Raw genomic sequence first — 14,852 nt, forward strand, 5'->3', positions numbered from 1 at the left:
GGATGAGACTTCGGACTTTACAAAAAGAAAAAAGAAAGAGAAAGGCCAAAAAGAAAAAAAAGAAAGGCCAAAGAAAAAGAAAAGAAGAAAAAGAAAAAAAGAAAGAAAAAATAAAATGAGAGAAAAAGAGAGAAGGGACAATGCTACTATCTCTTTTTCCACACTTGTGCTTCAAAATAGCACCATGATCTTCATGATAGAGAGTCTCATATGTTGTCACTTTCATATACTAGTGGGAATTTTTCATTATAGAACTTGGCTTGTATATTCCAATGATGGGCTTCCTCAAAAGTGCCCTAGGTCTTCGTGAGCAAGCAAGTTGGATGCACCCCACTTAGTTTCTTTTGTTGAGCTTTCATATATTTATAGCTCTAGTGCATCCGTTGCATGGCAATCCCTACTCACTCACATTGATATCTATTAATGGGCATCTCCATAGCCCGTTGATACGCCTAGTTGATGTGAGACTATCTTCTCCTTTTTTGTCTTCTCCACAACCACCATTCTATTCCACATATAGTGCTATGTCCATGGCTCACGCTCATGTATTGCGTGAAAGTTGAAAAAGTTTGAGATTATTAAAGTATGAAACAATTGCTTGGCTTGTCATCGGGGTTGTGCATGATTAAATACTTTGTGTGATGAAGATAGAGCAACAGCCAGACTATATGATTTTGTAGCGATACCTTTCTTTAGCCATGTTATTTTGAGAAGACATGATTACTTTGATTAGTATGCTTGAAGTATTACTATTTCTTATGTCAATATGAAATTTTATTTTGTATTCATTTGGATCTGAACATTCATGCCACAATAAAGAAAATTACATTGATGAATTATGCTAGGTAGCATTCCACATCAAAAATTTCTTTTTTATCATTTACCTACTCGAGGACGAGCAGGAATTAAGCTTGGGAATGCTTGATACGTCTCCAACATATCTATAATTTTTTATTGTTCCATGCTATTATATTACCCCTTTTGGATGTTTATGGGCTTTATTTTACACATTTATATCATTTTTGGGACTAACCTACTAACCGGAGGCCCAGCCCATATTGCTGTCTTTTTGCCTATTTCAGTATTTCGAAGAAAAGGAATATCAAACGGAATCCAAACGGAATGAAACCTTCGGGAGCGTGATTTTTGGAACAAACATGATCCGGAGAGCTTGGAGTGCAAGTCAAGAAGCTTCCGAGGGCCCCACGAGATAGCCCCTCCCATAGGGCGTGCCCCCCTGTCTCGTGGGCCCCTCGGGTGGCCACCGACATACTTCTTCCTTCTATATATACCTACGTACCCCGAAAACATCCAGGAGCACCACGAAACACAATTTCCACCATCGTAACCTTTTGTATCCGCGAGATCCCATCATGGAGCCTTCGCCGGCACTATGCCGGAGGGGGGATCAACCATGGAGGGCCTCTACATCAACATCCTTGCCCCTCCGATGAGTTGTGAGTAGTTTACCACAGACCTAAGGGTCCATAGTTATTAGCTAAATGGCTTCTTCTCTCTTTTTGGATCTCAATACAATGTTCTCCCCCTCTCTTGTGGAGATCTATTCGATGTAAAATCTTTTTGCGGTGTGTTTGTCGAGATCCGATGAATTGTGGGTTTATGATCAAGTTTATCTATGAATAATATTTGAATCTTCTCTGAACTCTTTTATGTATGATTGAGTTATATTTGCAAGTCTCTTCGAATTATCAGTTTGGTTTGGCCTACTAGATTGGTCTTTCTTGCCATGGGAGAAGTGCTTAGCTTTGGGTTCAATCTTGCGGTGTTCTTACCCAGTGACAGAAAGGGTTGCAAGACACGTATTGTATTGTTGCCATCGAGGATAACAAGATGGGGTTTATATCATATTGCATGTGTTTATCCCTCTACATCATGTCATCTTGCTTAATGCGTTACTCTGTTCTTATGAACTTAATACTCTAGATGCAGGCAGGAGTCGGTCGATGTGTGGAGTAATAGTAGTAGATGCAGGCAGGAGTCGGTCTACTTGTTATGGATGTGATGCCTATATACATGATCATGCCTAGATAATCTCATAACTATGCGCTTTTCTATCAATTGCTCGACAGTAATTTGTTCACCCACCGTAATACTTATGCTATCTTGAGAGAAGCCTCTAGTGAAACCTATGGCCCCTGGGTCTATCTCTTATCATATTTGCTTTCAATCTACTTTATTTGCATCTTTACTTTTTGCATCTATATTATAAAATACCAAAAATATATTTATCTTATCATACTATCTTTATTAGATCTCACTTTCGCAAGTGGCCGTGAAGGGATTGACAACCCCTTTATTGCGTTGGTTGCGAGTTCTCAGTTTGTTTGTGTAGGTGCGTGGGACTTTTGAGGAGCCTCCTACTGGATTGATACCTTGGTTCTCAAAACTGAGGGAAATACTTACGCTACACTTTGCTGCATCACCCTCTCCTCTTCGAGGAAAACCAACGCAAGCTCAAGACGTAGCAGTGCACTAGTTCGGCGAAGAGATGGTGATACAAGTGCAATATGGATGGTGGATATAGGTTTTTGTAATCTGAAAATATAAAAATAGGAAGGTAACTAATGATAAAAGTGAGTGTAAACAGTATTGCAATGCTAGGAAACAAGGCCTAAGGTTCATACTTTCACTAGCGCAAGTTCTCTCAACAATAATAAACTAGATCATATAACTATCCCTCAACATGCAATAAAGAGTCACTCCAAAGTCACTAATAGCGGAGAACAAACAAAGAGATTATGGTAGGGTACAAAACCACCTCAAAGTTATCCTTTTTGATCGATCTATTCAAGAGTTCATAGTAAAATAACACGAAGCTATTCTTTCTGTTCGATCTATCATAGAGTTCGTACTAGAATAACACCTTAAGATACAAATCAAACAAAACCCTAATGTCACCTAGATACTCCAATGTCACCTCAAGTATCCGTGGGTATGATTATACGATACGCATCACACAATCTCAGATTCATCTATTCAACCAACACAAAGTACTTCAAAGAGTGCCCCAAAGTTTCTACCGGAGAGTCAAGACGAAAACATGTGCCAACCCCTATGCATAAGTTCATTGAACCCGCAAGTTGATCACCAAAACATACATCAAGTAGATCACGTGAATATCCCATCGTCACCACAGATAAGCACGGCAAGACATACATCAAGTGTTCTCAAATCCTCAAAGACTCAATCTGACAAGACAACTTCAAGGGGAAAACTCAATTCATCACAAGAGAGTAGAGGGGGAGAAACATCATAAGATCCAACTATAATAGCAAAGCTCCCGATAAATCAAGATCGTATCACCTCAAGAACACGAGAGAGAGAGAGAGAGAGATCAAACACATAGCTACTGGTACATACCCTCAGCCCCGAGGGTGAACTACTCCCTCCTCGTCATGGAGAGCGCCGGAATGATGAAGATGGCCACCGGTGAGGGATCCCCCCTCCGGCAGGGTGCCGAAACAAGGCCCCGATTGGTTTTTGATGGCTACAGAGGCTTGTGGCAGCGGAACTCCTGATCTATTGTGCTCCTCGACGTTTTTAGGGTATAAGGACATATATAGGCGAAAGAAGTCGGTCAAGGGAGCCATGAGGGGCCCACGAGGGTGGGGGGCGCGCCCAGGGGGTAGGGCGTGCCCCTGACCCTCGTGGCCACCTCGAAGCTTCCCTGACGTCTACTCCAAGTCTCCTGGATTGCTTCCATTCCAAAAATAACTCTCCCAAAGGTTTCATTCTGTTTGGACTCCATTTGATATTCCTTTTCCTAGAAACACTGAAATATACAAAAAAATAGCAATCTGGGCTGGGCCTCCGGTTAATAGGTTAGTCCCAAAAATGATATAAAAGTGTTTAGTAAAGCCCATAAACATCCAAAACAGGTAATATAATAGCATGGAACAATCAAAAATATAGACACGTTGGAGATGTATCAATGGTCACTGCCAATGGAGGACTCCGCAAGCAATGAGGAACAAGGGAAGATCAGATCCCACTCGGGGGACACTAAAACTCTATCCAAAACCGACCGCACTGGGTCCAATTGGTGGTTGGACCAAGTAAACCTAGCAGCAGAGCTGGACAACTCGCGCAGAGAGAATTGAGACACAAAATCATTGAAGCTATCAGTCCTAGCCCAACAGAAATTAGAATTATTTTTATCACCTGGAAACCTAATAAGATTGAAATCCCCTCCCAAAACAAAAGGGACCATAGCAGCATCCAACTTAGCCGAAAGTTCGAGCAGGAAGGCCTGGGAGACAGAGTAATTAGCCGGTCCATACACCCCGATGAACTCCCAGCGTTTATCCAGCGCCCTATGATGAAGGACCAAGCTCACAAAAAAAAGAACTCGAATCAAACGCCAGAACATCAAACACATCTGCCCAGGCCCCCAGAAGGATACCACCCGATTGGCCCACAACAAGAAGCCACTCCCAAGAGAACACACCATCACCAGCTAAAGAAGACAGTTCGCGCTGAGAGAAAGAACTTTTGATAGTTTCTTGCAAACAGATTGTGTTGATGGATTAAGGCATTAACTTTCTCTATGCTAATTTTGAGAACAAAATTATATATGCGAGTAGATCTTAAATAGTTGATACGTGATGAATGTTTAGCCGTGACATGATGGAACTCATGTGAAGCATTTGCAACACTCTGAAACAATCTCCTAAATATTCATGAAAGTTGGATATTCTTAATCCGGTGTTACATGCACGTTACATGAGTTTTCTTTTTAGAAGAAAAAGTGGTATAACACTGATACGTCTCCAACGTATCTACTTTTCCAAACACTTTTGCCCTTGTTTTGGACTCTAACTTGCATGATTTGAATGGAACTAACCCGGACTGACGCTGTTTTCAGCAGAATTGCCATGGTGTTATTTTTGTCCAGAAATAGAAGTTCTCGGAATGACCTGAAACTTCAGGGAGAATATTTTTGGAATAAATAAAAAATACTGGCGAAAGAATAAACACCAGGGGACCACACCCTATCTACGAGGGTGGAGGGCGCGCCCACCCCCCTGGGGCGCGCCCCCTGCCTCGTGGGCCCCTGAGGCTCCACCGACCTCAACTCCAACTCTATATATTCACGTTCGGGGAGAGAAAAACCAGAGAGAAGGATTCATCACGTTTTACGATACAGAGCCGCCGCCAAGCCCTAATCTCTCTCGAGAGGGCTGATCTGGAGTCCGTTCGGGACTCCAGAGAGGGGAATCCGTTGCCGTCATCATCATCAACCTTCCTCCATCACCAATTTCATGATGCTCACCGCCGTACATGAGTAATTTCATCGTAGGCTTGCTGGACGGTGATGGGTTGGATGAGATTTGTCATGTAATTGAGTTAGTTTTGTTAGGGTTTGATCCCTAGTATCCATTATGTTCTGAGATTGATGTTGCTATGACTTTGCTATGCTTAATGCTTGTCACTAGGGCCCGAGTGCCAGATTTCAGATCTGAACCTATTATGTTTTCATGAATATATGTGAGTTCTTGATCCTATCTTGCAAGTCAATAGTCACCTACTATGTGTTATGATCCGGTAACCCCAAAGTGACAATAATCGGGACCACTCCCGGTGATGACCGTAGTTTGAGGAGTTCATGTATTCACTAAGTGTTAATGCTTTGGTCCGGTACTCTGTTAAAAGGAGGCCTTAATATCCCTTAGTTTCCAATAGGACCCCTTTGCCACGGGAGGGTAGGACAAAAGATGTCATGCAAGTTCTTTTCCATAAGCACGTATGACTATATTCGGAATACATGCCTACATTACATTGATGAACTGGAGTTAGTTCTGTGCCATCCTATGTTATAACTGTTGCATGAGGAATCGCATCCGACATAATTATCCATCACTGATCCAATGCCTACGGGCTTTTCACATATTGATCTTTGCTTAGTTACTTTACCATTGCCATTGTTACAATTACTACAAAACTGCTACTGTTACTTTTGCCACTATTACCGTTACTTCCATACTACTTTGCTACCAAATAATTTGCTGCAGGTATTAAGTTTTCCAGGTGTGGTTGAATTGACAACTCAACTGCTAATACTTGAGAATATTCTTTGGCTCCCCTTGTGTCGAATCAATAAATTTGGGTTGAATACTCTACCCTCGAAAACTGTTGCAATCCCCTATACTTGTGGGTTATCAAACACCGGTTTGTTTACATGACAGGTACATGAGTTCTCTTTACATAACAATACAATAATTGCAAACAGAGTTGCATAAGTGGTACATTGTGGGTAAGTGGTTACACAATGAAAATTGGGGTATAAAAATGAGTGTGGGCCAGTTTTCCGGTCATAGTAGCTCCCCAAGTGAGATGAGAGGGGAAGTTGTTTTGTTTGATCGCTCAGAAACTGGGTAAATTGTTGAACTTACATGTGCGGCGGGGGTAAATGGCCAATCTTCTTGTTCCACGGCCTCGGTCTCGGCGCAGCATAAGCATCGGTTGTTTCGGCCGCTGGTGTCTCTGGCTGGGAAGTCTTCGGCGCAGCATAACTATCGGTTGTGCTGGCCGCCTCCGTCTCCGGCTTGGCAGTCTTTGGCACATCATAGTTGTCAGTTGTGCTAGCTACCGGTGTCTCTGGCTGAGCATTCTTCAACACGGTGTAGCTATCAGATGTTGCAGCCGCCGACGTCTCCGGTTGGGCCTTCTTTGGTTTGGCATATCTATCGGTGGTGTCGGCTGCTGGTACCTTTGGCTCCTCCTTCTTTGGTTCCACCTTTGGTGCGGTGTAGGTATCGGGCGTGGCAGCTTCTGGCTTCTTCGTCTCTTCCTTCGGTGCGACGTAAGCATCAGTTGTGGCCGGCGCTGACGACTTGGGCTTGTCATTCTTCTTAGGCTCTTCCTTCTTTAGCATCTCTGGTTTCTTCTTGGCCCCAGCCTTCTTGGGCGAATCTACTTTTGCTTTTCGTTTCTTCTCCGCACCTGTGTATCCAGAGGCGTCCTTCTTGCCTTTGGACTTCTTCTCGGTACCATGGTCGTTTTTCCCTTTGGGTTTCTTCTCAGTTGTGGAAGGCTGGGAGGGCTCGCTCTTTTTTTTGGATTTCTTCTCTGAGGCAACCTCAGATTTCTTCTTCCCGGCGGCCTTGGTGGCACCTTCAGGGTTCTTCTCCATGCCGGCATAGCCAGAGGAGTTTACCGGATTCTTCTCTACAACAACATTGTCGGGGGCGACATCAGGTTTCTTCTTAGCACCGGCGTAGTCGGCGACGACTTCGGGTTTCTTCTCCATGCTAGCGGAGACGTCGGAGACGGCTTCAGGTTTCTTCTCAGGGATAGCAGAGGCGTCAGTGGCGACCTCGGGTTTCTTCTCAGCGCTGGCAGAGACGTCAGAGGCAGCTTCGGATTTCTTCTCAACGTTGGTAGATACGTAGGAGTCGGCCTCGGGTTTCTTCTCAGGGGCGGCTTCGGTTTTCTTCTCGATGTTGGCGGAGACGTCAGAGTTGGCTTCAGGTTTCTTCTCAGCACTGGCGGAGACGTAGGAGTCGGCCTCGGGTTTCTTCTTAGGAGCGGCTTCGGGTTTCTTATCGACGCTGGCAGAGACGTCGGAGGCAGCTTCAGGTTTCTTCTCGGCGCTAGTGGAGACGTAGGAGTCGGCCTCAGGTTTCTTCTCAGGGGTGGCTTCGGGTTTCTTCTCAGCGCTGGTGGAGACATCGGAGGCGGCTTCAGGTTTCTTCTCGGCGCTGGCGGAGACGGCTTCAGGTTTCTGTTCAGAGCTAGTGGAGACGTAGGAGTCATCCTCTGGTTTCTTCTCTGCATTGGCAGAGACGTCGGAGGCAGCCTCGGGTTTCTTTTCGGCGCTGGCGGAGACGTCAGAGGCGGCTTCAGGTTTCTTCTCGGTGCTGGCGGAGACGTAGGAGTCAGCCTCGGGTTTCTTCTCAGCGCTGGTAGAGACATCAGAGGCAACTTCGGGTTTATTCTGGGTGCTGGCTGCGACGGCTTCGGGTTTCTTCTCAGCGTTGGCGGGGACGTAGGAGTCAGCCTCGGGTTTCGTCTCGGCACTGGCGGAGACGTCCGAGGCGGCATCAGATTTCTTCACTCCACCACCATAGTCAAGATCGTCGGCGACAGCGAGGGGGCTGGTGGAGGCAACCGCGAGGGAGAGAAGAAGCGCTAGAGTGAGCTGGGCTCTCATGGCAATCAACCGGACAGTGGTGGTGTGGCGGTGGAATGAAATGTCAGCAAGAGGTTGGAAGGTATTTGAATGGCGAGCGAGGGAGGGAACGAGAGGTGGCGCCGGTCTTGCATTTTCCCTGGAACAGTAGCCGCTAATCTCCAACTGATTGATCCTGTAAAATTACGAGCCTGCCGTGAAGAAAGGAGCCGAAAGAGAAGGCGGGAGCTTTACAATCTCCGGTTTTGGTAAATAATAAGGATCCTTTTTTAACATCTTTTCTGGGAGAACAATGTGCTGTTTTCCTAAATAGGCAGCATGCATGCAATTTTCTTTTTCATTTTTTGAGAGACGCAGTTTTCTCAATAACATGTGGGCCCAGTCCCGAGCTGTCGACCATAACACACGGAGGGGCCAAACAATGTGTTACCACTAGACGCAAATCAGATTATTGTTATCAAACAACTTAGACACACCTCAAACCCTCAAAGAAAAAAAACTCAAACACCCCTGAAGAAAAAATCTGACAACTCAGACATGTTGCAAAAAATTGCTTTCATGCATCTAGCAAAAGTACCATGCTATATAGCCATGGTTGCAGCAAGTTCATCGCAATGGAAGATGGGATATTGCTGACTACAGAAACTCTAGATCTTCCTTCTGCTGCTCCAGAACAACTGTAGCAAGTGCCCGTCTATACGCCGCTGATCTCACGTTCCTGACAAGAACACAGATCTCTTGACCCAGCATACTCTTTTCATTCCATTGCTCTTGTCGCAACGCCGCCAGAAGCCTTGCATCACAGAACGCAACCGCGGCACCATCCTTCCCAGTGCTGCCATAATTAAAGCAGATGCAGGCTGAGTGTTCATTAGACAGGACAGCATAACACTGACATGTGCCAGTTGACAAGGAGAGCAAGTAACCTTCCATGTATGAAACCAGTCGTGACAAAGCCTATCGGCCATCTCAATGCTTTCCCTGTGGTGTCATCTTTGGGACCCAGACATGGAAAATAAGAACTGATATGGGACTGCGGGAGCTGGACTTTCCATTTTTCTAGACATTGTTCCTCATCCTCCTCTGATCTGTAACAATCACGAAAATGGATGACTTTTCTTGAACAGATTCATTCACCGCTTCCTTCCTATAAAAGAAAGCAGTGGGGTACAGAACTAAATGTTTTCGATTAAAAGAAGAGTAGCAAACGGATTTTCTTGAAAACGAAACCACACTCTACTAAATAAGATAACTGTGAACTATCTAAAAGAAGGGCAGCATGAATGTTAAAAACCATGACTTGTACTCCCTCCGTTCCTAAATATTTGTCTTTTTAAAGATTTCAAATGACTACCACATACGGATGTATATAGACATATTTTAAAGTGTAGATTCACTCATTTTACTTCGTATGTAGTCACCTGTTGAAATCACTAGAAAGACAAATATTTAGGAACGGAGGGAGTATATGTGAATCAGAATTTTCTTGCCTGCACGTCTACACCTACTCAATATACTCTTTTTGGAAGAATTTAATATAGCTCCAATGTCCAAACCTCCATCAGCAAATATAAAGCTTACAGATATGTACCTGGTTTTCCAAGCTGTAAGATCTGATAAAAATGGGGCGCAAACTACAGCGCCATCTTCAAAGAAACCTTCCTTGAACACTCGAATCAGGACCCTTGCAAGGTATAATCCATTTACAGGAGATGGCGTCTTAACAGTGCCACCAGAAGCCAATTTGGGTTCATCAATATCGATTTCCATCTCAGATGAAGAACTCAAAGACATCATATCAAGTTCTTTCACATAACGTCTCAACGTTTGAATGGTTCTTGGCACAAAGAGTTGGAATGAAGCAACGACATTTGTCGGTGATGATCCAGAATCCCCAGAGTTGGAATTTAATGAGAAACACTCAGGTAACACCGTATCAGAAGGCTTTAAGTCATCTACTTCAAGACATCTCACCGTGCCATCTTCTTTATTTAAACTAGCCATGATATGATGCCATGAAGGAGGTACAGGAACTCTTGGAGGTCTCTTGGCAGCAGGGCGGTACTCAGCTGCTTTATCAAAAACAGCAGCCTCTTCTGTCATAAATGATGAATATGCTTTGCTGTCTGGGTAATCATAAGGGAAGCATGGTATCTTTAACTGCAAAAAGGATGGCCAGTGTATTAATATTGAAGATATATCCAAATGAGCAATGGAAGCGGAATCACCACTGCTCTCCTTAATGCAAAATACTGAATAGTAACAGATGCTGTAGAAGTACAAAACTATAAGGAAGCTAATTCAGCAAAGGCAATAACAATTATAAGAACCTCGTATTACATATACAATACCTGTGATGCAATCCACCGTCTCTCTCTTAAGCCAATCGCGTGTGCACCATGAGATACTAGAAAGAGCCAAAAAGGCTTTACCCAGCTCAAAGGCACGATAATGGACCACCTGTACATTCATTGAACGTCAAACAGCAATTAGCTCAAAGAGAGAACATGAAGCGATAAGATATCTTCAAATAAAGGGGGTAACATGCTGATGTAATATAAATAGCAAAACCCTATAATAAGAAGATTAACCAAACGGATAAAAAATGCTGGATTTACCCGAGGGTACCAACCTTTCTTTAGCATGTTTCAGAAGAATAACAGGGCAGGATCGACTGAAGCAATCATTCACTTGAGTTGCTTGTCCTTGGTCATTTTCAGAATCCAGGCAGAAAAAATTTATACGTCTGTGGTGTTTTTCCATACAAAGGATCTCCTCTGCCACTGGGGGATTTATCTTACAGCCAGAATCCCACATTTCTCTACAGTCAGAAAGGAGCAAATCATGCCTTCCAGAGTGCATTTGCATCAATGAGAATATGTGTCTCTCCTCGGATGGTGCCTCCAGGTCTCCCCCCTCCAAGAGTTTGTTCTCCTGGTTCGTAACTGTTTCCGAAGGAGAATCTGTCCCCTGAGATGAAACCTCCCTGGGGTCATGAACTATCATGGACAGTATAGCACCAGGCTGAAGAATCTCAGCATGATCGATGACAGATGCTTCCAAAACATGAGGGCCAGTAGAGGAATACAGAGAATGATCAGTTGGTTTACACATATCACTTGTATCAAGTATCCTGTTGATCACACTTCAATAGCTCTCGTTAGAAAAATGTACGTTAGTATGCCTAGACATAATTATTATAAATGCAAAAAAGAAAGGAAAAAGAACAACTTACTTACTAACTGGGTGCAATATACTCTTAAGAGATTGCATAGCCTTGCATCCCATGACTTCCAATCTTGCAATTTTCCCCTCTAGTGAACAACAGTTGACCAGAACACCAGAATCTTGCATCTGCAATGTGAGGCAACATATTTTTTTGGCGATATGTGAGGCAACATATTTAATAGTGGCAAGAGAGTAAGGATGGTGTCACTACACGGAAGAAATTTGTTTTTTTAATTAAAGGGCAGCCCAGTGCATGTAGCTCCCGCTTGCGCAGGGTCGGGGAAGGGTCCGACCACTTTGGGTCTATAGTACGCAGCCTTTCCCTACATTTCTGTAAGAGGCTGTTTCCAGGACTTGAACCCGTGACCTCATGGTCACAAGGCAGCAGCTTTACCACTGCGCCAAGGCTCCCCTTCAAATTTGTTTTTTTAATTGCTATGGAGAAATAAGCCCTGAGTTGCATAAAATAAATTAAGCAAACCAACAGCATATAGGTTTGTCCTTTCAGATAATAAGAATAGATAATTTTGGAGTGTCAAGATACTCATACTAAGCAGATGGATGTCCCTCAGTAGAATTTAAGAACTGTTCAATTACTAACTTTATGTTAAAATCATGAAACAATGGAATTGGCTCTGCTAATGTTCTTTTAATGATGAAACAACAAAATTGACTTGTATCTTCTGGTTAAATAATAGCATGTGAACTCATGGTTATACTTGGACAGGGAGACTCGCATATAAATCATGAGATATGGCAAGAGTTATTCTACTGTTGTTTGTCTTAGACCCCAGTATTGACATGTATGCTATAAATGTTGGACATTCAACTCTTTAAATATAAAGAAAATGGACAGGTTTCCTTGAAGTCAACTGAATGTAGGTAAGATAAACAAAACAGAAAGGATAGACAAAGAGCACACAAAGAAAAGCGAGCATTCTGATTCTACAGAAATAGATGAAGCACCTGTTTGTCACATGCAATTCTTATTGCATCCAGCCCTTCATCCAGCATAGAAGGATGAATCCATATCCATAATTGCCGTTGTGATGAACTGCAGCTTCCTTGACTAAATCTAGTTTCAGAATTGGACAAATCTGCTTCTTTGGCCTCCAATTTGCTACTCCCTATTGAGAATGGGCGCCACATGTATGTCACTGGTCCAACAACATGAGAGTGGGGACACCCAGCACGCCGAAGCTGGAAAGACCAATTAAGCCGCATTTGTCATTCCAAACACTGTTCTACCTACACTGTCTGTGGTAAATATGCAAATACCGTAGCGTTCTCAATGCAAACACCTTGCATAACTTTATCTTGTAGGTGCTTTAAGTCAGGTGCTTTATCTGCAGGAGATGGACAAATAACCATTCCCAGAATGGATAATAGGGAGTCCTACAAAAGTTAGCCAGCAACAAGATTAGTTTGTTAGACTATTACAAATGTCAGTCGGTATTTGGTAATAAAGACAATCAAGATATAAAGCACAGGCTAGCAACAGAAGAAGGAACTTCCACCTCTGGACCGTCCAGTTGAATCGGAATGAAGTAGCTAGCATCATGAACAATTGTTCCATTTTTCAACCGCTTGAGAACTGCCCTTGAACCCCTCCCGCTGCAAGATGGGATGCTGATCTTGTTACTCATTTTTTCCACATATACGGTCTTAGTGTTCGTAAAATATAATCAATTTGTGAAGTTAGTCAACTGGATGTAAGATTAATTTCAGGAACACTGCTAACTTGTACTGTACAGCCTATTACATTCTACTCCACACAATAATGGAACTGGCACGTAATGATTTGCACACAAACTTTGCCTTTTGTCACTCAGATGAGCTAGCAATTTACATCCTTTTGCTAACCAAAAACGCTGTTTCAGAAAAGAGAATTACAAAGGATCGCCTTTCATTATGAATCAACACTACCAATTTGACACTGCTTTGAGCACGCCGACCAAATAAATTAACACTTGAGCATAGAAAACTTTATCTCATCTCCTCTCTCGGTTTGAGCAGAGGAACACAAATGGAAGGGCTCTTTTGGCACTCACCTCCCATGGGAGCCAATGGGCAAGACGAAACCCCACCGCCTTGCCATGGTGAACCTCTTGGCATGCCATATGTGGGTGCGCAGCCGCCGCGCGCCATCGCCGGCAACTGAGAACCCCTCCGCAGGGTTGCCAGCTAGCTCTTGCCGGCGCCTCACCCTCCTCGACTGAGGCGCCGAGGGGTTACCCTCCTCAGGAGCCTGGCCCGCCACGGCACCTCTGCTTGCGCGGCGGCGCTTGGAGGGGAGGTGCCCCGTGGTGCGGCGGCGTGCGGAGCGGGGCTGCTGGAAGCGGCCGTCGACGCGAGCTGAGACGGTCGCGTGCAGGGATCGTAGCTCTCCGACGCGGTCAGACGCGAAGCGCCGAACTTCGAGCTGCCGCGGTGGCGGGGGCACCGCGCCGCCGCCAGCCATTACTGGAATGGAAGGGTTTGTGAGAGTTTAGGGCCTGTTGGGAACCTCTCCCGACTCCCCCAACCCTGTAAATTCTGCTTCTCGCTCCACCCAGCGCCAGCTTGGGCCGGCTGGGACCAGCCCAATTCGGCAACCTGTACAGAGGCGAGGGCAAACAGGCGTCAATGGCTCGGGCGTCAATGGCGATGGGGTCGCTGCTCCTGGCTGGCGGCGGGGTCTCGGGTGTACGGGCTCCAGCGGGGAAGAGGTTCGGATGGACGAATCTGCCGGCGGAGGAGTGGCTCCGTCCGGCGATCGGGAGATCCGGGCGCGGCGGCGGGAACAGCGGCTCTGAGCCTTGCGGAGGGTCCGAGACTCGAGAGGGAGAGATGTCGAGGGAGGGTACAAACACGAGCAGACCCGGCACGGCACGGCGCACGCCTAATACACGGGCCGTGCGGGCCGGCACTCGTGCCGCGCGGGACGACCGCACGTTGAGCCCAGCAGTAGTTTTTGGGCCTATTTCGACTGTTTGGGGGCCTAATCTATAAAAGAAATCTGAAAAATAAAATAAAAAAGTAAATGGGTCGTGCCGGCGCTCCAGCCTATCCTCTCGTAGCCGGCATGCCAGCACGACCTGATTATAAACATGTCGGGCCAGGCCCACCACAGGCCTGACACACAGGCCACAGGGCCAGCACGCCAGGACCGACCCATTTGACCAACACGAGTGGACTGTCTAATCATTTTCTTTGATGGTGGCAATGCTTTTTCTTCACGAATGCTATATCTTGCTCTCTTTTTTGAGTTGATGTTATATATCACTTATAGCGAGTATATAACATCATCTCACCTATAGGGCCGGTCCATTAGTCAGGTCGCTCTATCGCTAGCGGTCACTCCCTCGTTCGACGTAGTGGTTTGGTCTGTTTTTCTTTTTTCTCATTTTTTTCTTTTTCTTCACCGGTTTTCTTCAGTTTTGTTTTTTGTTCATTGTTTTTCTTGGTTTCTTTCATGGTTTTACCAAAAACA

General features: G+C 44.9%; 2 protein-coding genes across 3 annotated transcripts; both read right to left on the reverse strand.

The window, feature by feature from the left end:
* Positions 1–6,151: 6,151 nt before the first annotated feature.
* LOC123094675 (nucleolar protein dao-5) lies at positions 6,152–8,195 on the reverse strand. The gene has a single exon (XM_044516625.1). It carries the CDS (start codon positions 8,171–8,173, stop codon positions 6,410–6,412), a length of 1,764 nt encoding a protein of 587 aa, XP_044372560.1. The 5' UTR covers positions 8,174–8,195; the 3' UTR covers positions 6,152–6,409.
* Positions 8,196–8,473: 278 nt separating this feature from the next.
* LOC123091618 (ribonucleases P/MRP protein subunit POP1) lies at positions 8,474–14,217 on the reverse strand. Of its 2 annotated transcripts, none has more exons than XM_044513180.1 (10): positions 13,432–14,217; positions 12,898–12,994; positions 12,659–12,775; positions 12,347–12,580; positions 11,388–11,506; positions 10,785–11,285; positions 10,504–10,612; positions 9,744–10,312; positions 9,079–9,240; positions 8,474–8,987 (listed from the first exon to the last, which is right to left on the reverse strand). In XM_044513180.1, exons 1-10 carry the CDS (start codon positions 13,839–13,841, stop codon positions 8,789–8,791), a joined length of 2,517 nt encoding a protein of 838 aa, XP_044369115.1. In that variant the 5' UTR covers positions 13,842–14,217; the 3' UTR covers positions 8,474–8,788. The 2 variants fall into 2 exon arrangements, with proteins under 2 accessions (XP_044369115.1, XP_044369114.1); XM_044513179.1 differs by having other exon boundaries at positions 10,785–11,297.
* Between the last annotated feature and the right edge of the window lie 635 nt (positions 14,218–14,852).

Source organism: Triticum aestivum, chromosome 4B, assembly GCF_018294505.1.
Source record: "Triticum aestivum cultivar Chinese Spring chromosome 4B, IWGSC CS RefSeq v2.1, whole genome shotgun sequence".
Classification (NCBI taxonomy): Eukaryota; Viridiplantae; Streptophyta; class Magnoliopsida; order Poales; family Poaceae; genus Triticum; species Triticum aestivum.

Coding starts and splice junctions, on each gene's coding strand:
- LOC123094675 (XM_044516625.1), bottom strand. CDS start 8,173: ATGAGAGCCCAGCTCACTCTAGCGCTTCTTCTCTCCCTCGCGGTTGCC.
- LOC123091618 (XM_044513179.1), bottom strand. CDS start 13,841: ATGGCTGGCGGCGGCGCGGTGCCCCCGCCACCGCGGCAGCTCGAAGTT. Junction 12,581..12,658: donor TTTGCATTGAGAACGCTACG/GTATTTGCATAT, acceptor TGGTCTTTCCAG/CTTCGGCGTGCTGGGTGTCC. Junction 8,988..9,078: donor ACTGGTTTCATACATGGAAG/GTTACTTGCTCT, acceptor TAATTATGGCAG/CACTGGGAAGGATGGTGCCG.